At 40.0% G+C, this 14,060-nt stretch overlaps 2 protein-coding genes and 1 long non-coding RNA gene across 3 annotated transcripts in view; all 3 read left to right on the plus strand.

Moving 5' to 3' along the window:
* The first annotated feature begins 482 nt into the window (after nucleotides 1-482).
* Nucleotides 483-6,379, plus strand: LOC132855830 (protein KASH5-like). The gene is made up of 8 exons (XM_060885100.1): nucleotides 483-811; nucleotides 1,340-1,447; nucleotides 1,530-1,710; nucleotides 3,206-3,264; nucleotides 4,084-4,144; nucleotides 5,238-5,396; nucleotides 5,499-5,616; nucleotides 6,281-6,379. Exons 1-8 carry the CDS (start codon nucleotides 604-606, stop codon nucleotides 6,377-6,379), a joined length of 993 nt encoding a protein of 330 aa, XP_060741083.1. The 5' UTR covers nucleotides 483-603.
* A 36-nt stretch (nucleotides 6,380-6,415) lies between these two features.
* On the plus strand, nucleotides 6,416-8,898 carry LOC132838629 (uncharacterized). Its single transcript, XR_009647670.1, has 5 exons — nucleotides 6,416-6,494; nucleotides 6,840-6,896; nucleotides 7,718-7,777; nucleotides 7,888-7,943; nucleotides 8,814-8,898. It is a non-coding gene; the product is annotated as an uncharacterized LOC132838629 (long non-coding RNA).
* Nucleotides 8,899-9,007: 109 nt separating this feature from the next.
* Nucleotides 9,008-14,060, plus strand: part of mrvi1 (murine retrovirus integration site 1 homolog) — a 31,772-nt gene continuing 26,719 nt past the window's right edge. The window contains exons 1-5 of the mRNA XM_060858304.1: nucleotides 9,008-9,110; nucleotides 10,853-10,935; nucleotides 11,273-11,510; nucleotides 12,114-12,425; nucleotides 13,405-13,516. Of these exons, the coding sequence (XP_060714287.1) occupies nucleotides 11,457-11,510; nucleotides 12,114-12,425; nucleotides 13,405-13,516 (478 nt within the window). The 5' untranslated portion in view covers nucleotides 9,008-9,110; nucleotides 10,853-10,935; nucleotides 11,273-11,456. The remainder of the gene's footprint in view (nucleotides 9,111-10,852; nucleotides 10,936-11,272; nucleotides 11,511-12,113; nucleotides 12,426-13,404; nucleotides 13,517-14,060) is intronic.

Here is a 14,060-nt window from a genome sequence, read left to right on the forward strand (position 1 = left end):
GGGAGATGAAGAGCTTCAATTTTCTTCACTGGTGACTGGAAATTGTGCAGTAAATTTGCTAGAATGGAAGTTTTTAATGGGATAATGGTTCTCTAAAAGGTATGTGGGTTACAGGTGTTATATTCCTTCATGTCCAGGATTTCAGTGTCATGTCTGTATGTGTTTTAGCTGTAAAGCATTTCTGATTTTCTTTAGAGGTGTTTTGGACTAAGAAAAAGTGTTTAAGGCTTCAGAACCACGCTGATGCAGGAAGTTTCAACCTTCCTTATTGAACACACCTGATTCAGCTCATCACTTTAATTACCGAGACCTTTCTCAGATACCTTTGGGCTTTTATTACGAGAGAGAACACAACCCTATTCAGAACCTATAGCATGTGTAACTTTTACTCACCAGATCTCCTGTAAGAAAGCATACTGAAGTTCTGCCTTTGCTTCAGGCTTTCTTAAAGCATCATTTCCATTTTAATCATGCTTGAGAAAAACAATCATAGTGGCATTTAAAATGATCCTGTTTGTTTTTTAATTAAAATGCAACCCCATTTCCACCTCATGGCGACTTGTCAAGGTAGATTCATCTGTCGCAGTGCTACAGCATTTGTTTATGATCTCCTCAGCACTCATGGCTTCAGGGAACATGAACGCAGGCTGGAGCGTTGCTGAGATTTCAGACTATCAGCAAACTGAAAATGAGCTTTCCAGCTCTCCTTCTCAGCAGGATGGAGAATGTCAAGGATACAATGCTTCGAGTTTGTCCATAGACTCTGGAACTTCTTCTGCTGAATTTTCCCAGCTGATCTCTGACAATGAAAGTAGGTTTATACTGACACCATTCATATTTTTTACTGAATTCATTCCGTGTGTTCACTTTGAGGGAAGAGAATGCTGGATAGATTACATTATCAAAGTGCTGCTGCATTGCTCTCTCTAGGCTAAGAGAAGAGTCTGATCTTTGTAGGAGGTCAAGTGAATCTTTTTTTATATACTCCCAGAGTCTGATAGCTGAAACTGAGAGACTCAAGAGGACCTTCTTCCCTCAGACTCCTTGATACAGACATATTCCTCTTACCCATCCCTTACAATTCCATAGTTTGTACAATCTCAACTGTTACTGCATGTAAAATAATAGCGCAACATTCTACTACGCACAATAACATATATTACATGTTACATTCTATTACCTCTTCTTATTTTTATCCATTCTTTTTTAACTAAATGTACTTTATTTATTTTCACAGTCTAGAAGAGTGGTTGGGTTTTTATTTCTTTGTACATGACAAAATCTTGAATGTTAATCTTTAATGTTTTTTTTTTAATTAACACATTTTGACCATTTATAGACTTCAGACTCTGCGACAGGTATTTACGCGAGCACATTGACATGAACGGCTTTTCAGAAGAAGAGCTTCTGAACATTACTTTCGAGACGTGCGACGCTGCAGGACAAGGTAAACTTTCTCCTTTTCCTCTCTTGACCCCCATTTGATGATTTTAGACATGGACCTCTGAGGATTTGTCTCTCGTCAACAGGAGAAGTTCTGGCCTCCACTGTAGTACAGTTTCTGCAGGCCATGACAGGACACAGCGGTGCACAGGACAAGCTGATTGTCCTGAAGCACATGTTGGATCCAGAAGACCGAGATCCACCTGTGGACAAAGACACGTTTCACACCACTATGAGGAAGTGGATTGCTCAGTGCAGTCAGGACGGGTGAGACACATGCCAAGTGCATGTACTGATACTAGTGTTAATTTCGTCAGACGAGACGAGACGAAATATGTTCGACAACAACCTTTTTTTTCATGACTAAGACGAGACGATGACAAGACTGCACCACTGTCCAAAAACGCTGACTAAGACTAAATTAACATGCATTATTGTTGACGAAAAAAGACGAGACGAAAATGTTTTGTATAAAATAAAATCTAAGATAAAATCTCTCTTCATTTTCGTCTACAATTGTCTCTGCTTTTTCATCAGCTGTTACGCCTTTAAAATATTCACAACGAGTTCGCGGCTTAATAAAGTTTACTCACCTATTTTTAATTTAGTCTTAATCTTAGTCTTGTGCCAAATGTCCTTGTTAGTTTTAAGCCCTATTCGGACGGGATTAGTTTGACGTGGGGACGTGGGGGTAAAGTAATTGTTACCAGAGCTTCTCGGTGATTTTAGTCCCGTCCGAATGTGCCATCTCGGTAATCATTACGGACAATGTCAGTAAAGATTACGGCGACTTTTACCTTCTGTAAAAAGGTCCGGAAAAATTACCTCAGGTAATACTAATCCCGGGGGCACGGTGGCTTAGTGGTTAGCATGCTCGCATCACACCTCCAGGGTCGGGGTTCGATTCCCGCCTCCACCTTGTGTGTGTGTGGAGTTTGCATGTTCTCCCCGTGCCTCGGGGGTTTCCTCCTTGAACTGGGGAGGAAACCGGAGTACAAAGACATGCATGGTAGGTTGATTGGCATCTCTGGAAAATTGTCCGTAGTGTGTGATTGTGTGAGTGAATGAGAGTGTGTGTGCCCTGCGATGGGTTGGCACTCCGTCCAGGGTGTATCCTGCCTTGATGCCCGATGACGCCTGAGATAGGCACAGGCTCCCCGTGACCCGAGGTAGTTCGGATAAGCGGTAGAAGGTGAATGAATGAATGAATGAATACTAATCCCGTCCGAATAGACCCGCTGTAAATATGTACGGTAAAATTCCGTCATTTCCTGTTTAAAAGTAGTTTTTGGCGCGTTTTGCAAGCATGGAGGCGCCATGTTGTCTGTTTGCGCACGTGATAACAGGAAGCAATGTCATGCGCACATGACAACAAGGAGGTTACTGTGGTGCGTGAAGCGAGTTACCCCTCCCACTTCTGCTAGTTTTACTGAGATGTCTTGTCCCGTGCGAATTGGCCAATTAATATTACAGACGTCCTGAGGTAAAATTGCATTACTCCACGTCCCCACGTAAAACTAATCCCGTCCGAATAGGGCTTAAAACAAACAAGGACATTTGGCACAAGACTAAGACTAAATTAAAAATAGGTGACGAAATTAACACTAACTGATACATTATCCATGCCTCTGTATGATGACTTTTTCCTCTAAACAATAATTCTAATTATTCAATTCATTTGTATTATAAGTAACTGTTACAATTCGGACTGTTCCGGTAGTTTTGTCATGTGTTTGAGAAGTGTTTTACCATTGACTTGTAGATTATTTGATGACAGCTACCAGGCATCAGGATCAGACTCTTGCAAAGCAACTCCAAATGGTGAGTCTTGTAATTGCAAACAATCCAAATTATTGGCACCCTTTAACAGAATGAGCAACAGCTCACACATACTTAAGAAACTATTTAACCTGCGTCTTATAGTAATGATACACAGTATATTCTGAATAATATACTGTAACAGTCAGCAGTCTGACACTTCAACAACTGAGCTGATTTATATGAAATAAATACACACAATGCCTTCCTAGCAATAATTTTGTATATCCATTGTTAAGGTGAAATATAACCTTTCGTCACAAGAGGCAGATAGTCATGATATGCAAAATGCATCCGGAAAATAGAAGACAATCACCTCAAAGATCACAGTTTAGAAGAATTGCAAAAAATTAAGTCTATCCTAAAAGCAACCCAAAAATAAACATCACCAATCTTAATTGGTGCAACACGTGTTAGGAAAAAATGAGAACAAAATCACAAATACACATTTTAACACACACACTATGTGCTATGTACCAAGATATTTTAGTCTATAACTTGGTTACCTCTTCCAGGAGGTTCAGCCACCTATGCCTCGTTCAACAAGTGTACAAGCCAAACATATTTACAAAGTGTTTATTTTTTATTTTTTATTATTTTTTTTTTTTGCACAGTGGTCATCTTAGTTTCACTAGCTTTAAAAGTATTTAAAGTAAGGGTGCCATTAATTTACACGCAATAAACCGTTAAATGGACACAGTATCTCTGAACCTTTTAACATGTAATGCAAAGTTTAGCAAATTGTTTTTTGATATTATTTCCAATATTTTTGCAAATAGCTGCAGTGGGTTTTAGGTTGTGTTCATGCTGCTGTATTTGTAGGTGCTGAGTTTTCTCCTTCACTGGCTGAAACTATGTTCACAGACCAAAGTGAATATCAATGGTTAGTAAAATCCTTTCTCTTGCATGTGAAAAGAAAAAAAAAAAAGGTCAGTGACACCATGGGGTGTGTCACCTAAACGTTGATGATTTACCAGTAACGGCACACTTGAGAATTTTATTCTTCTTACAAAACAATTTGTTACCTATAACAATTTTTATTTTAGTCACGAATATCCACACGTAGCAGGTTCACCTCACACCTCCAGGGTTGGGGGTTCGATTCCCGCCTCCGCCTTGTGTGTGTGGAGTTTGCATGTTCTCCCCGTGCCTCGGGGGTTTTCTCCGGGTACTCCGGTTTCCTCCCCAGGTCCAAAGACATGCATGGTAGGTTGATTGGCATCTCTGGAAAATTGTCCGTAGTGTGTGATTGTGTGAGTGAATGAGAGTGTGTGTGTGTGTGCCCTGCGATGGGTTGGCACTCCGTCCAGGGTGTATCCTGCCTTGATGCCCGATGACGCCTGAGAGAGGCACAGGCTCCCCGTGACCCGAGGTAGTTTGGATAAGCGGTAGAAAATGAATGAATGAATATCCACACATTATCCATTCATGGCTTTTAATGTTGATCATCTTCAGTAATGCCGTCATGGCAGCTATAAGTCGTTGTCTCACCAGAAAATGTGATGAGATCCTTTTCATGTCCTGAAGACCACGATAGAAGCTCGCTCATTGGAGACTCCTTCCCTTTTTTTACATTTGTGACATATGTCCGAATCCAGAGATACTCATATTTATTTCCGTTATACAGCTGAGAAGTTGAGGGTTTGGGGTCTGGCTCAGGGGCCCAGCTTGTTGGCCCTGGGTTTCGAACTCCCAACCTTCTGTTTAGTAGTCCAACACTTTAACCACTAAGCTACCACATCCCCTAATCATATAATCTCCAAACAGAAAACGTACCATAGGAGACTGTGAATTAGCTGTTTCAATGGATACCATTTTTTTCTATGGAAGCGTATGAAAACGAGCGTGTTCATATACACCTGTGTTTTGGAGCTGCTCTACTAAGAATTAATGAACACCTTCTGACCAATTAGAATCAAGTGCTTTGTTGTAAAGTGTATATGGTGTGTTGCTAGTATTCTGCTTTATGTGCTCAGCGATGCAAGCGATTTGCTGGGCCTGGTGGCGGAGCTGAAGTACGCTCAGCGCAGACTGAGAGGACAGAACAGCAGCCTGCTGAGGAGCGTATCTCAGTGTGAGGAAACCAACCTTCAGCTGATGATGGATGTTTCAGAGCTTCGCAGCAAACTAGCAAGGTGCTACATCAGGGTGTTTTTGGTTGGTTGTACCCCCCCCCAACCTCCCCACAAGTCAGCCTTACAAAACTAACAAACATTTGTTGTGTTTAATGTCCTCAGTGCCCAGCTGTGTGCAGGAAGAGCTCGGTCTCTGGCTGAGGAGCTGGATGAAGCCAGGCGAACGCTGAGAGAAAGCCAAGAGAAAACCAGCCGAGCTCAAGCTAACGGCAATTCACTGGTTTGTCACACACCCGACTCAAACTTTTAAAATGTGTAAAACAAATAACTATTTTAATGCATAATGACCATAACAGATCTATAGCTTGAAAATTTAGAGCTAAATTCCCTGGAAAAGAGAGCTCTAAAACGAATAAAGTCGCTAGTTAACGGCTAGTCAACTAGCACAATCTTGTCAATATCGTTTTCTCTATTTGGATCATTTTTAAGCATCCAAACAGAACAATACCACAACAATGAAATCGTTCAGATTTATTTAAATCGGTCAACAATTAGAAAACATTTCACCTGTGTTAGAGAGGCCATTTTGAAATTAGCTTCAAGCTATGGTAAGCTACATCCCAACAACCTTATGGATAGAGTTGCTAACTACACCATGAGCTAAAGATGAACAAAAAGTCGCTTCCTCCAGTAGCTACACTCAAGGCTACACAGCTAGTAAGTAAAACAGGAGCTAGTTTAGGAAGCTAGTTGTGTAGCTACTTCTGGCTAGCTTCTCCTACAGAATCGGGCAAAAATTATGCAATATACTTCAGTATAATCTTTATTTTTTAAGTACACAGTTCAGTGGGCATTTTACCATCTCCAGGTCATTGAATATGTGAAGTTTGAGGTTTCTGTTTATTTGTTTCGTGACACTGAAGTTTTTTTTTTTCCTCTTCCAGATGAAGGAGATTGAACACCTGAAGGCTCATATCAAAGTCATTGAAGAGTTGGTATGCCGTCTTGTTTATTTGAGCTTGAATTTAAAGAAAGATCTGTGAATTGTGTGGAACCTCTCTGTGTTTTTTTCCCTCTCAGAATGAAAAACTGCTACTGGAGAGGAACAGTGCAGAGGATCGGCTTAACAAGCTGAAAAGAGCTAACACGGACATCAGGGTGAGAACTCGTACGGTTGTTTGTTTACTGTCCTTTTGAAAGATCCTGATTTTTTTTTTTTTTTTTTTTTTTTTTTATTTTAAGCAGCTCAGATTGTGGAGCAGGTTTATATTAATATGCTCGCTGTAATACGTTATCATTTCTATAGTAACGGTTAATTATTTACGTATGGTTAACACTTCATTGCCAAACTTTTATAGCTATAGAAAAAATAATCACCTTCCGGTGGTAACAGAAGCTCATCTGGGTTAATTTTTTTACCTAACAGCAGATCTGAAAGTGTTTTTATTCTGTAATTAATGTTTAATATTTTATTGCTATTTAACGGATCTCTACTGTTTGTAGGAGGAACTGGAGGAACTGCGAGTGTTACTGGCAATGAAAGAAAGGGAAAGCACTAAGGTGAGCAGATACACATGAGATCTTGGATTGGAAAGAGATGGAGTGCGGGAGGGATGAGGGGATTAGGGAGGGAGAGACGGAGGGTGAAATGTAGGAGAGGTTAAGAGGGAAGAGAGCAAAGAGGTGGTGAAGATGGGAGATGGAGTAGGGAGAGAGGTGTAGAAAGTGAGGAAGGGAGAAAGGTAGGAGAGAGAGGAGGGGAGATGGAATAGGAGAGCAGGGGTGCAAATGGTGGAGAGAGGTGGTGGGGGGCAAGAGCAGGAAGGAGTAGGGAGCTAGCAGGGTAGAGAGGGTAGGATGGAAAATGGGAAGATGGTATAGGGGAGTAGGAGAGGGTGGGTGAAGAGATGGAGAGAGGTGGCTGGAGGTGGGAAAAAGGGAGGGATGAAAGAGAGGGCAGGGGGAGTAAGAGGGAGGGATGAGGGGTCGGTAAGCAGGAGTGAGGGAGGGGGTTGAGAGGAGGGAGGGATAAATGTGAGGAGGAGGGAGAGGTTGTATGCCACTTCTACACAGAGAACACAACCTATTTCAAGTGAAGTGGGTTTTTGTCACTCCTCTGTATAAATAGACTGGAATACAATGCTGTTTGTTCAGGAACACGATGCAACACAACAGTGCATAAGGCTAAAGTACACAAAAACAGTGAAAACACAGAACAGCGTTGTGCAGAAAAGCTATTACACAACGGACTGTAACTTATTGTGCAGGGTAACAACAGTGAGCGTATCAGCAGTCTGGCTACCTTGATTTCCAGCCATGTCGTATCTTGACGATGAATTCGTTTCTTTCGACTAACCGGTTGTGTGTTTTGTTATTTTCAGAAAAACAACACGCTGCAGAAGCTGAAGGAGACTTTTCTGGACTACCATAGAATCTTCGACGTACTCAATTCACAGTATTCAATTGAATATATGATTGACGGAAAATTGGTGGAAAAAAGTGCCACGTTTTTGTTAAATAGAAACGTGTTTGTTTCTTTTTTGTCTTTCAGGGTCTGCAGTGCGATCTCATGAGATTACAGGAGCACTCACAGCAAACACTTCTGAGGTAAATCCCAGCAATCTGCCAATTTATCAATATGTAAAGTTTTATAGACATTTTAAATACAAGTGAAGTTTCCTTCACAGCTCACTACATGAATGATTTAACTTCATGATAAAGCAGAAAACAATAATAGTTATTATATTTTTTTTGTCCACCCAAATCTGTGCACATGATCAAGTCACAGGATCAGAATTTCCTGTAGATCATGGGAAGAAAATGAAGTTCACTCATTTTTCTTCTGTATTTTCTCCGAGTGACTTTCAAAGTGTTGCAAAAAATTGTGTGTGTGCGCGCATACATGTGTATATATGTGTGTGTGTGTGTGTGTGTGTGTGTATAGATATAATATATGTGTGATAATATATATATATATATATATATATATATATATATATATATATAATATATTAGTGTGTATATATATATATATATATATATATATATATATATATATATATATATATATATATATATATTAGTATATATTAGTATATATTTTTTTTAGTTGTGATGTGTGTGTGTATACAATTTTAACCTTTTTTAAAAATATTTTTATGAAAAAATTTAATTACTTTCAATCAGCTACAGCGTTCCTACATATGAATTAAAAGTAAAAATTTATACAAAAAAGTGAAGCTGTGTTTAAGTATTGTTTGTGTATGTTTTATATATACATACATGCAGATTGTTTATGTACTTAAGGTCCTCATGATGCTAGCAGTGATGCTAGTTAAGCACGTTTAGTCTTCGATGGCTGAACAGCAACCGATTTATGGAATCACCAATTTGACTTAAGGTCACAAGTTTCTACATGATTATCTCTCACGCATTACATTAAATGCTCAGTTTAACCTGTCTGATGTTTTATGGCAGTTTCGATAAATGTTCATCGAGTCTGAAAAGTCCTGCCGTCCCAAATCATTACTCCTTACACCATGAGATCCAGGAGGCCGAGCCGGTAAACTCAAACACACATCCTCCAGTTTTTACTGTGCATGTTGGACTTTCAACCCATGATGAGTGGCAATTCCTGGTTAAAAGTGATGTCTTTTTTGGCATTAGAGGACACGTGTGGAGGAAAACGTTGGCTCGGTGTCTGAGCTTCAATCTCCTTCGTCCCAGAGAGATCTGTACGATTTCGTCCACAAGATCAAGTCTGCAGAGCTGCGGGTGAGTATGTGGTGAATAAGAAATAAATCTGAAATTTATTAGCTACCCCTGTGGGAAAGTCCCATGGTGGTGTCCAGTGCTGTGTTTCTGTTGCCTGGAAATTAAAACAGGGTCTACTGAACTTCAGGGGAATTGTAGTTTCTTTTACAAAATTGTAAACATAAGTAGGAAAATGGGGGGCACGGTGGCCTCACACCTCCAGGGTCGGGGTTTGATTCCCGCCTCCAGCTTGTGTGTGTGGAGTTTGCATGTTCTCCCCGTGCCTCGGGGGTTTCCTCCAGGTACTCCGGTTTCCTCCCCCGGTCCAAAGACATGCATGGTAGGTTGATTGGCATCTCTGGAAAATTGTCCGTAGTGTGCGATTGCGTGAGTGAATGAGTGTGTGTGTGTGTGCCCTGCGATGGGTTGGCACTCCGTCCAGGGTGTATCCTGCCTTGATGCCCAATGACGCCTGAGATAGGCACAGGCTCCCCGTGACCCGAGATAGTTCGGATAAGCGGTAGAAGATGAATGAATGAATGAAGTAGGAAAATGTGAACAGAAATAATTAGTTTAATATTAAATTCTTATATTTCTACATAAATGACCCAAAACATCAGACTTGCACACAAACATTTTCCTCCAAACTCTTTTTTTTTTTTTTTTTTTCCCCCCAACCTTTTCCAATGAGTAACAATAACTCCCTTTTCTGAAGTCCTCAGAAATCTCCCTTGTTTTTGCCACAATTCACATACACAAACGTGCATCGTGAACATCAGACTTTGCCCCATTTTATTTAAAGAACAGAGATATAGCATTCACAGGGACCTGATTTTAAATCCATTGACTGAAATCAAAGACTCTAATTTTACCTTGAAATTAAATACTAAACCTGGAGTTTCACATCATTTTGCCTCATACAGATATATAATATTGGAACATTAAAAAAAAAAAAAAAAAAGACCATGAATAATATTTGTCTGATTTGTTTGACTGAGTTCGCTTTGTCTGCTTTTGGGACTTGTGTGAAAGTCTGATGATGCTTTTGGTCATATTTATTTATGCAGAAATCTAAAAATTTCTAAAGGCTTCACAAACTTTCAAGCCACACTGGATACTCAGGAGTAAATAAATCATTTAAGTTGTCCAGTTTAAAAAAAATTAAAATAAAAAAGAAGCGAGATTAGGGGGGTCACGGTGGCTTAGTGGTTAGCATGTTCGCCTCACACTTCCAGGGTTGGGGGTTCGATTCCCACCTCCGCCTTGTGTGTGTGGAGTTTGCATGTTCTCCCCGTGCCTCGGGGGTTTCCTCCGGGTACTCCGGTTTCCTCCCCCGGTCCAAAGACATGCATGGTAGGTTGATTTGTCCGTAGTGTGTGAGTGAATGAGTGCGTGTGTGAAAATGAGTGAGTGAGAGAGAGAAGCGAGATTAAAGTATGCTGAAGGAGCTAGTTAGCTAGCTACGAAGTGTATTCATAAGTGAAGTAGAGTATGGTGTGTTATAGGGTCGGCTTCGACGTGCTTCTGTGGTGTTTGAACAAGAGAAGAAGGAGAAGCTGCTAAACCGCTATCCTAGTGAGGAAACTATGAATAAAAAATATTTAAAAAAAAACAAGCCCTGACTCCATAATCTTGTGTTCAAGATCACATCAGAGGTCATGCTCAAGAGTCTGGCAGGTTTAGGACTTCAGTTTAGTTTGTAACAAAGGGACAAGTTTAACGCCACATTGATTGATTGATTTTATTGATGTATCACTTTTCAGGATGCACGTTCAGATGATTCATTACAGAAAGGGTTCCTTCAGGATCAGCAAGAGAAGACGAGCTCCAAACAGCTACTGACAATGTGAGAAGTGTGAACCGCATTATTGCAACATTTTATTTGAATTATTTAGCACAAGATTCAGTGCACTGAATTCTGGCTATATTATAAGCTGTAATAATGAAAACGGAAGCATGGTTTGTGGGAAGGTTTGCGAATGAGGTCATGTGACTACTTTGGAAATGAGAAACAACAAAAGATATGCAAATTTATGGTCGATGTGATTTGAATATAATCTCTGAAACGTGAAGAAATATGAGAGAGAAATGAAGCCAAGAAGGGTTCACTTTATGGTGAAGTTTGAATTGGTTCTGTGTGTGTGTGTGTGTGTGTGTGTGTGTGTGTGTGTCTGTCCTTCCAGTCTGAGAGAGCTGGAGCGGCCACGGCCTCTGTGGGACCAGCAGCCAGAACGCAGACAGATCGAGACACACCGGCAGAACCAGGAAGTGCGTAATGTTCCGCCCATCACCTGGTGGAAAGCTCTGAAGGTGGAGGACGAGAAGCACACCTGGAACACAAGAGACATCCAGGACACCACCAGGGACATGCAGGAGAGGATCAGCATTCTGGAGACCCAGCTGAAGGAGGAGCAGATGGAGGTGATGAAGAGGAAGTTCTAAGTGACCTAATATTTCTAGATTATTAAAACAACCTAGATTTAAAAGAACTAAGCACATTTAGTCTCAGTAAGAACCCCCAGGATTTGAATTTGCAGCTTAGAAATGCCCCATGTCCATCCCTAACAGCCTAAAGTGACACAAATTAACCGAGTTAGCTAATTAAGCTACATCGTAGGTTAGCTACTAAGGTAGCACAACATATTTATTTCCATCATTTTTTCCTTTTTTTTTTATTTTTTATTTTTTTATTTATATAAATAAAGCAATAATATAACCAGTGATTGTTCGTCAAACAAAGCTAGCTTTGTAATAATTTGTGATCATTTGCATATTGGATGTGATTGGTTGAAATCCCTGAAACTTTAAAAAATTATATGTAGCTCCACCCACAAATGTTTTATACAGAAGTATTGGGAAGGTCTGCTTTCCCAAGAGGTAAGATCGAACAATTAAAAAAAAAAAAACACTTGACTAATATTTCCTGATTTTAAGAGGAAAAAAATATCATCTTTACATCAAGTCACTACTTACTGAGTTTATAAAGGAAAAACTGTCCAACCACCATTTTACTGATGGTGTTAGGTCCAGAAGAGCAGAAAGGAGTTAAGAGAAACACGTGTCCGGACACAGAGGGCAGACGTGGCCTTGCAGACAGAGCAGGTTGAAGATGAGACGAAACGTGTCGCTGCTGAGAAAGTTCTGGAGTCTCTCAGAAAGGTGGAGGTGGTGGTGACGAGGGCGCTGCAAACTGCCGAGACGCTGACTGAAAGCGAGAGGAGGGTGAAGGAGAGGATGGAGGCCATTAGTCATAAGGTGGAGGAAGCTCTGTGCAGAACAGCAGACATGGAGAAGCAGCTGAGAGGACTGGAAGCTCGGGTTTCCTCCTGCACAAAGGTATGGCCTCTGCTGTGATGTAAAAGGCATGTGGTGTAATTTTAGTTGTGATCTCTAGCAGAAATCAACATCTAAGATGTGAGAAAACCTGGGTGATTTATTGACTAAGCAGTCTAGGACAGCTGAGAGGATCTTGACGCGCTTGAGTACGTTGAAGGCATCTATAAAGGTTGTATTTGAATTTCATTATAGAATATTTATAACCTCAGGTTGGTTCTCTAAAGATTTCACACATTTCATTTCTACCTCAGGTTTAACTTCAGTTCTTGCGTTTTAATATGGAGACTAAAGTCCTGTCTGTTCAAAAGATGGCCACTCGGTGATCAGTTCTTAGGCTGACCTCAGATCAGTTGAAGAGACCCCTGAGATGCTACGCTAGCTAGATTTCTTTCTTCTTGAGTCTGCAGTGTGCAAATTACAGCTAACATCTGACAAAGCTATGATTTTATACGTCAGTCTTTTTATATGAAGGCAAATGGTGGTTTGTTGACTTTTTTTTTTGTTAACTACTCGTTATTCGTTGACTACTCGTAATATTGCTAGTCAAATCAGCATGCAAATTACAGTAGCATTAGCTGATCTGGTTAATCTAATCTTTATTGCTAATTTTAAAGATGTATAACTTAATTAAACAGACTTCACAATTTTACTCCTTTTCAGTATATAAAAAAAAAAACCCTTAAACATTCCTTTTTTTAAATTGTAATAAAAGAACAGCTTAACATTCAATGGCTCATTAGTTTTGTGTGTGTGTGTGTGGGGGGGGTGTATATGTATATTATTATTATTATTATTATTATTATTATTATTATTATTATAATTATTTATTTATTTATTTACTTTTTTATAATTCATTTTGTTGTTCATATCTTTATGATGTATACAAATGTTTACATCTGAATATTATTTTTAAGAAATAGAAGCTTTTAGATTCTTAAATATAAATAATTTTCTAAAACACTTTTCAAATATATTTAAGACTTCAGGTATTTCGCTGCAGCTGGACGTGAGGTCATCGGACGCTGGACGTCATCCAGCAGACTGCAGTGACATCGTCGTCTCGGAGCCTTGGAACCTGAAAGTGACGAACAGTAAGCGCTTCGTTAATTACCATCGGTCCTTTTATATTAAGCTTTTATTTTACGTCTCTGGGTAGAGAATAGTGTCTTCCTCTTCCTGCTTGAGCTTCAAGGGCCTCAACATTGGCTTCCATCCAAACTCAATTAACATCTGCTTCTTCTCGAACACACCGTGTTTAATATGGTATGAAACACTGGGCGCTCGACTCCTTTCGTTTCCGTGTGAAGACGCAGTAAATGGAGGTGTAAAGTGAGATCTTCATCTTGCCTGTCCTGACCGTTCTTATCAGGTCACCACTCTTTTTCCTGTTCCTCTCCGATCTGCTGAACCGTGTTGTGTTTGCATTGCAAATGAGCAGGTAAATGAAGGATTAATATGGAAGTCTCACTGGATGAGTCTCACTGAAGTCTCACATCAGCAAGTTCAGATCAGTTATTAGAATTAATTACAGATGATTATAGATTACAGGATCTGAACGCTAGATTTTTCACTCCGGATGGGATTGTATTAATCTCTAGGTGACCTCTACATGAGATATCGCAGTTCTAACGCTCG

This window comes from Tachysurus vachellii, chromosome 1 (assembly GCF_030014155.1).
Source record: "Tachysurus vachellii isolate PV-2020 chromosome 1, HZAU_Pvac_v1, whole genome shotgun sequence".
Lineage (NCBI taxonomy): Eukaryota > Metazoa > Chordata > Actinopteri > Siluriformes > Bagridae > Tachysurus > Tachysurus vachellii.

Bases quoted from the DNA above. Each gene is read 5' to 3' on its own strand.
- LOC132855830 (XM_060885100.1), top strand. From the start codon at position 604: ATGATCTCCTCAGCACTCATGGCTTCAGGGAACATGAACGCAGGCTGG. The intron at 3,265-4,083 runs GTGAGTCTTGTA...CTGTATTTGTAG, and splicing joins TTGCAAAGCAACTCCAAATG to GTGCTGAGTTTTCTCCTTCA. The intron at 5,397-5,498 runs GTGCTACATCAG...TAATGTCCTCAG, and splicing joins CTTCGCAGCAAACTAGCAAG to TGCCCAGCTGTGTGCAGGAA.